Here is an 8,364-nt window from a genome sequence, read left to right on the forward strand (position 1 = left end):
CAATTCATATTATAAATCTATTATACCACATGATACACATAGGGAGTATCATTTATTGGCTCTTTTTTATTTAATTAATGGATAACCCCCATTTCCAATACTCTGTGTGTAAAAGAAAGAAAATATAAGTGTGAAATATAAGTGCTCACTTTGTATTTTGTCTAGATCTTTTTTTTTTTATATATATAATTATTTGTGCAAATTTTTATCAGTAAAAGTGCAAATTTTGTGCAGTTTTTCAACACAAAATGATTAATCAGGTGCTTCTAACATGAATAGTTGGACATAAAAAAATATTTTAAACTCTTTTGTTAATAGTTGAGACTTTAAAAATTCTTTTAAACCACTTTGTTGAAACCTCATTTACTAGGGTACAATATTTATTTTATTCATACTCGATGTTTATATTAAATGTTATATTTGGGCAGAATAAGTAATATCACAAAGTAAAAGAAGACACATAGATTTATGTGAAAATCTTTGCGGGAAAAATCACAGGCAGAGGAGTAGGAATTTCACTATAATGGAGAGGAGTACAATAGGAGACGGAAGTCTCAATGACGTATTTCAAACCGTCCAAAACAACCCATTAAATTGCACTTATATAATACGTGTGTACAAATAAATTCTAGGCCCAAAAACACACAAGTATCGGCCCGATCTCGGAGCCCACCACTGACCCCACAAAGAATCACAAACATGGGTCGTACCGCGAACTTTTCAGGGTCAGATCAACAGAATTTGGGTCACAAACTCTAACTCTAAATCATGTAAATTTAATAATGCTAAAAAAGATTATGTACAAAACATATATTTTACACATTTATCGGTTTTATTTACTTTAACACATAACCTATTTCTTGATCAAGTAAAAAAGATTGCTGACTGAATGCTCCTACTTCATCATGTTTGGCCCTTTATCATACTTTGACGAGTATTGAAAGGAAGAAAACAAAGAAAAGAACGATAATATGTTCTCAAAGTTCGATGATAAAGGCAAATACTTATCTCATTCGTGCTCGATGTTTTTACTAAGTCATGTAAATTTAATACTGTTAAAAAATTTATGAACAAAACACATCTTATACATTTATCGATTCTATTTACTTTAATGCATAGCTCATTTCTTGGTTTAAGTCCAAAAGATTGCCGACTGAATGCTCCAATTTCATCATGTTTGGCCCTTTACCATATTGTGGCGGATACTAAAAGAAAGAAAACAAAGAAAAGAACAGTTACAAATAGAAAGAATATGAAAAATTAACGTGAGCGTGCCACGTAAAAGGTAAAGATAGAAAAGAACGGTTACAAAAAGAAAAAAAGATAAAAAAAATTCACATGAACGTGCCACGTAAGAGGTAAAGGTGAGAAAAAAATGGTTACAAAAAAAGAATAAAAAAATTCACGTGAATGTGCCACGTGGAAGATAAAGGTGAGACAAGAGAATTAATAATTCAGGGATAAATATGTACTAAAAGTTCGATGATAAAGGCAAATAATTATCTTATCTATGCTCGATGTTTATACTAAATCATGTAAATATAATGCCGTTAAAAAATTTATATACAAACTCATATTATACATTTATCGATTCTATTTACTATAATGCATAACCCACTTCTTGGTCAAGTCAAAAAGATTGCCAACTGAATGCTTCTGCTTATCATGTTGGGCCCTTTACCAGACTTTGGCGGATAGTGAAAGAAAAAATGCTTATTAAAAGAAAGAAGATGAAAAATTCACATGAGCATGCCACATAGAAAATAAAGATGATCCAGAAGAGGAATTAACAGTTTAGGGATAAATATGTACTCAAAGTTCAATGATAAAGGCAAATAATTATCTCATCCGTGCTCGATGTTTATACTAAGTCATGTAAATTTAATACTGTTAAAATAGTTTATGTACAAAACACATATTATACATTTATCGGTTCTATTTACTTTAATGAATGACTCATTTTTTGATCAAGTCAAAAAGATTGCCTATCGAATACTCCTACTTCATCATGCTTGGCCCTATACCATACTTTGGCGGGTACTGAAAGGAAGAAAATAAAGAAAAGAACGGTTACAAAAAGAAAAAATGAAAAATTCATGCGGGCGTGCTACATAGGAGGTAAAGGTGAGAAAAGAATGGTTACAAAAAGAAAGAAGATGAAAAATTCACGTGAGCATGCCACGTAGGATGTAAAGGCGAGACAAGAGAAATTAACAATTCAGGAATAAATATGTACTCAAAATTCGATGATAAATATAAATATATCCAAAAAGTATAATAAAGGGCAATTATTATTTTTCTTTTTGAAAAGTACAAGGACGCACGTGACATCTACGTGGCAATGCACGTATTTATTTATTCAACTTTATACAAATTTAAATACTACTTACACACATCTAAAATTTAAAAACACAAAAACTAACTAAAATGACATAATTATTTTATTTATTGTTTTTCTTTAATTTAATTAATGCATACCCCCCATCAAACATACTTTGGCGGGTAGCTTAATGAAAGGAAACAAAAATAAAAAATAAAAATGAACGGTTACAGTTTGAGAAAATATAAAAGCAAAATAATAAGAAGAAAAAGTAGTTTACTTCACTTCTTGAACTTCACTGTACTGTGCAAAAAAACAGAGAGAAAAAACACCAAAAACACACACTCACTGTGTTTGTTTTTCCTACTGATAACTCATAATCTACACAGAAATTGAATGTTTGTGTTACATACATGCGTGATCTCTGCCAGAAATGTAAGGTAAGGCTGCGTATATAATAGATTCTTGCAGTAATAGAGGAAAAAAACACCAAAAACACACACTCACTGTGTTTTTTTTTCATACTGATAACTCATGTCTATATAGAAATTCAATGTTTGTGTTATATATATGCATGATTTCTTACAGAAATGCAAGGTAAGACTGCGTATAATAGACTCGTACAGAAAAAGAGAAAAAACACCAAAAACACACACTCACTGTGTGTTTTTTTCATATTGATAACTCATATCTATATAGAAATTCAATGTTTGTGTTATATATATGCATGATCTTTGACAGAAATGCAAAGTAAGGCTGCGTATAATAGACTCGTGCATAAAGAAAGAGAAAAAAACACCAAAAACGCACACTCACTCTGTGTTTTTTTCATATTGATAACTCATAATCTACACAGAAATTGAATGTTTGTGTTATATATATTCATGATTTTTGACAGAAATGCAAGGTAAGGTTGCGTATAATAGACTCGTACAGAAAAAGAGAAAAAAACACCAAAAACACACACTCACTGTGTTTTTTTTTCATATTTATAACTCATATGTATATAGAAATTCAATGTTTTTGTTACATAAATGCATGATGTCTAACAGAAATGCAAGGTAAGGCTTCGTAGAATAGATTCTTGCAAAAAAAAGAGAAAAAAACACCAAAAACACACACTCACTGTGTGTGTTTTTCCTACTCATAACACATATCTATACATAAATTGAATGTTTGTGTTACATACATGCACGATCTCGGGCAGAAATGGAAGGTAAGGTTGTGTATAATAGACTCAGGTAGTCCGGTCCTTCTCTAGACTCCGTGCATGGCGGGAGCTTTAGTGCACCGGACTGTTATATGCACGATCTTGCTCTTTTGAATAGTAAATTTTTTGCCTAATTTTTTTTTTCACTTTTTTTAGTGAATTTTAGGTAAAAAAATATGGAGATGTATGGTGGATCACAATCTGATCAGCAGCCAGAATGGGTACCTGTTGGACCGGAAACCGGTCTAGAAGGTGAGTTCTTTCACTGCACAAATTTGATGACAAATCGGTGACAGTAGGGTAGAGTGTACGCAAAACTTAATTACCACTAACTAACTTGTAGAGGTAGAAAGGTTGTTTCCGTAAGACACTCGGGGACCAAGGGGTTTTCCACAAGTGGGATGTGCGGACGGTAGAGTGTATGCGGACCTTATAACTACCTCGTGGAGGTAGAGAGACTGTTTCCGAAAGATCATCGGAAACATAAGCGACGGACTTTTTTTTTCAAGAAAATGAAAGAATGGAGTGGAAATATAGTGTAAATAGTATTTTTTCCTTCTTATGTTCATGTCTATAAAGGAAGAATTTTCCTTTGGTATTTTTTGATTTAATGAATTTGACTTTTTGGGGTCTGTCCACATTCTTTGTGTGTGTGTGTGTTTTGACAATGTAGAATCAATGAGGAGGTTGGGGTTATGGAGCAATGAAGGGTACCCGGAAAGGTCCGGGACACCTAATTGTTCCTTCTATATGCGTACGGGGTCTTGTGGATATGGTGCTCAATGTCGGTATAATCATCCTCCTGATTTAACCTCTGTAAGTTTCTTGATCTCATCTTGTAGTTATATATTGTGTTAATTAAGCTTACTATCATCAGACGAATTCAAGATTTGAAGTTTATGAGTTCCTATCGCGACCTCAAATTGATGTACTTTTACCAATGGGCTTCATAGAGTTTGACGAAAAGCTACTAGATTCACGTGAACCCTTACGTTGAAGGCTAGATCCGCTCCTGATGACTATACTGATCATTACTTGTTTAATGGAGCCTATAGTTTCATAGAGAATCATGAACCGACAAGCTTATTGAATTGGTACTAACGTTATACGCTGAAACCTTAATGTCTCATTGGGAAAAAAAGTCTAAAATAGTCCCTTATTTCGAGCTGAGTAATATAGTTATCTGTATTCTTTTACCTGGTGCACTATTACTCCTTATTGTTTACCGATTTTGATGCGCTAATAGTGCATGCACCATACTAAAGAATAAGGTTGATGTTATGTGTCTACGCACAACTATAAGGGATCATTTAGGTCGTTTTCGCTCATATTGGTGATGTAAAAGACAATTATACACCGTAAGTAACTCGGTAGCTAACTTTACATTTCAACTAAGACTAGTTGAGAGTGAGGATTTGAATGAAAAGGTCCTGCACAGAGAATGCACTGAGTAGGCACGGCAAGAAAATCAAAGGCAATCTAATCAAAAGCAGAGTGTTTGAAGAAATATTATAACGATAACAAAAGAGTGGTACTATTTGGCCGATCATTTTATGTTTTTCTATTTGTATACTTAACAAGATGAAGTAGAAATGGACGATTTTTATTTGTTCTGTTAGTTTCTCGGAATGGTAAGCATGAGTTACTTTGACTCTTACTTGGGTGTGGCTCGGATTTAAGGTTGGTGTTGTGCCGTTGGAAAGAAGTGAATATCCAGAACGAATAGGAGAGCCTATATGTCAGGTAACTCTATTTAACATCCTGAGTTTGTTCGTGTTTGATCATGTTGTTTTATCAAGTACGCGTGTATGCAATATTGATTTCGTGTGTGATGAATGGATAATTTCTATTTGCAGTACTATCTAAGAACAGCGACCTGTAAATATGGTGCATCGTGCAAGTTCCACCATCCAAGAAACTTGGGTGGATCTTTGAGCAATGTACCACTAAATGAATATGGATACCCATTACGCCCGGTAATTGATCTATTTCGTTGTATGTATGCATTTGTGTACTCTATCGATAAGTTTGGTTAAGAGCTCTCAAAATTTATCAATTACGACAGGAGGAAAGAGTATGCTCCTATTATTTGAAAACGGGGCAATGCAAATTTGGTTTAACATGTAAATTCCATCATCCTAACCCTGCTGAGGTATCAGCGCCAGTAACTGCACGGCCATTTTATCCGACAGTGCCGTCTCTTCCTGCACCTCTTGAAGAAACGAGGCCTCAACTCTTACCTAGTTCTTATGTACCTGGTACTTACGGTCCAGTTCTGCTTCACCCAGGATTAGCGACCGTTCAGAACTGGAGCACTTATTCGGTATGATGGAGATATTCTCTCAGTCGATTATCTGATATGACGGAAAATAACAATCCTATCGGGTGATTAATTTGCTTTTTGCAGGCACCGGGAAGTCTTGCACTATCACAACTAGCATCTTCGACACCTGCCATTGCAGCACCTTACTCCTCGTTACACTTAGCTGATGGCCCGTCAAGCAGTGCATTGCAGGAAAAGCATTTTCCTGAAAGACCAGGCCAACGAGTATGTCAATATTACATGCAAACGGGGGATTGTAAATTTGGATCATCATGTAAGTTTCATCATCCTGCCGACTGGAGTCCATCAAAGACAGATTGCGCTGTCAACTCCTTAGGCCTTCCTTTGCGCCCGGTATGACTAATATCCTTCTTTCTTCCTTCTGTTTGACTTGGCATCGCGAATTTAGAATCCAATCTGGATAAATCTGTGATGAGCATCGTTGTCTATCTGGTCTTGCCTGAAACTGAGATCCTGCCATGCATTACCGTTCTTAGCCTGCTCAGCTGCATAGTTGTCACAGAATTCAAGTAGTATTATTTTGTTGAATCTAAATTTACGGTTCTTCTTGGAGCTACAGAGGTACTTGCCTCTTGCATGCTCTATGCCATGTAGATAAACTACAAAAGGGCAGTCTGACTACTCTTACCTGTTCTGCATTAGTCGCTGGCCGCTGGTCCGTATGACTTATTAGGCTGCTGTTAGTTATCAGTCCTAACAAGAAATGAAACAAAATATGTTGCGATTTGAAAATGTCACGATATGTTCACACAGAATACAAACGGTTGAATTCTAACGATTGCCTAACTTTCAAATGCCAAAATGATGGCTGCACATCTTCTAGACTCGAGAACATATAGCTACACTAGAGATGTTAGCCTCCTTCGATGGTTCCAGTATAACCAAGTATGTTTGTTATCATCTCGAGTCTCTGCATGATACATGAATACTTCTTTGCCTTGGTTGGAGGAAGTGTAAAATCTCCTTTCTCCGGTTTCAAAACCTTCATATCTGGTTCAGATATCTGGTGAGCTTCATGATACCTGAACGATTGCGACACTTTCATCTTGTTATATTAGCTTTGTTGAGTCTGAAAGTATTGATGTGTGTAACTCGTTAGTCTGTTTTGAGACTCGACTAATTTCACTTGTGAAAGTAGGGGGTGCAGCCTTGTTCCTTCTTTATGCAAAGAGGATTCTGCAAATTCGGTGGCACTTGTAAATTCGATCATCCAATGGGAACAGTACGAGATAGTTCATCAGCTTCTTCTCTTCCTGATATACCGAATGCCCCTTACATGTCATCGCCAGAATAACAATCCGGATTGTTTCAGGATCCAATACGGACCCCTCCTCATTGTGTAGCGTAGCGTCTGGTATTTCTTCAATACCGAATATGCAACTCTCAAGTCGGCGAAGTTGGCCAGCAAAGTTGATGTAAACAACAACTCCTATGTATGCTTTTCCTGGTAATTTCTGTACATTATGAATAAATGGCTCAATGTTACCTTCTTTCAATTGAAGAATCTCCTCATTGTCTCATTGGATCCCTTGCACGGTGCGGTCCTTCCCCTAACCCTGCCCTGCGTAAATTTGTCTCATTGGACCCCTTACGGTGCGGCCCTTCCCCTGACCCTGCGCAAACGTGTCTCATTGGACCCCTTGTGGTGCGGCCCTTCCCCTTCTCCTGTGTAAACGTCTCATTGGACCCCTTGCGGCTTCCCCTAACCCTGTGTTAACGTGTCTCATTGGACCCCTTGCCATGCGGCCCTTCTCTGGACCCTGCGTAAACGTGGGATGCTTTGGGCATGGGGTTTCCCTGTCCTAAGTATTTGAAAACATCATCATATACAATAGAAAAAGAGATGAAGCAAATTAAGATGCATCTCTATCACTACAAGATACTCTTTGTTTTTTCTTTCATTCCCTTAGACGGATTATATAGATTCAACTACATAAAACAATAACATACTCAATGTAATTCAACTGGTGGGGTCTGGGGAGGGTTCAGTGTAAGTAGTGGCGGACTCAGGATTTAGGAGTCGTGGGTGCTTAGGAGGTTCGGTTTACTAGGTGCTTTTATAAGTCTGCCTCGAATTCAACGGGTGCCGGAGCACCAAGAAGATGGTCATTGGTCCATCCTGAGTGTATGCAAACTTTATCCCTACATCATGGAGGCAAAGAGGTTGTTTCTGAACAATCTTCGAGTCAAGTGCATTAAGTCAAAATAGTCATGCACGAGGGAATACGGCAACAAGGAAAACATGGTAACTAATACGAAAAGCAATGCAAAGCATACAGAAAAGGAACAATAACATCGACTTTATATGGTAGCATATATCGAAAAAACAAGAAATTCATGAATAAGTTTAATACTACGACATAAACGGTGCTTCAAACTATATCACCAAGAAGCGAGACAATGCTTTACTACCTACTAACTTTCTACCTCGATCTGTTTCCTAGAGGTCATGTCCTTAGTAAGTTGCATCTATGTCATGTTCTGTCTAAT

General features: G+C 36.5%; 1 protein-coding gene across 2 annotated transcripts; it reads left to right on the plus strand.

The window, feature by feature from the left end:
• The first annotated feature begins 2,586 nt into the window (after positions 1 to 2,586).
• On the plus strand, positions 2,587 to 7,370 carry LOC107873676 (zinc finger CCCH domain-containing protein 32). 2 transcript variants are annotated; one of them, XM_016720609.2, is made up of 8 exons: positions 2,587 to 2,760; positions 3,687 to 3,782; positions 4,204 to 4,346; positions 5,211 to 5,273; positions 5,387 to 5,506; positions 5,596 to 5,853; positions 5,938 to 6,207; positions 7,013 to 7,370. In XM_016720609.2, exons 2-8 carry the CDS (start codon positions 3,707 to 3,709, stop codon positions 7,166 to 7,168), a joined length of 1,086 nt encoding a protein of 361 aa, XP_016576095.1. In that variant the 5' UTR covers positions 2,587 to 2,760; positions 3,687 to 3,706; the 3' UTR covers positions 7,169 to 7,370. The 2 variants fall into 2 exon arrangements, with proteins under 2 accessions (XP_016576095.1, XP_016576096.1); XM_016720610.2 differs by having other exon boundaries at positions 3,697 to 3,782.
• The last annotated feature ends 994 nt before the right edge of the window (positions 7,371 to 8,364 follow it).

This window comes from Capsicum annuum, chromosome 6 (genome assembly GCF_002878395.1).
Source record: "Capsicum annuum cultivar UCD-10X-F1 chromosome 6, UCD10Xv1.1, whole genome shotgun sequence".
NCBI lineage: Eukaryota > Viridiplantae > Streptophyta > Magnoliopsida > Solanales > Solanaceae > Capsicum > Capsicum annuum.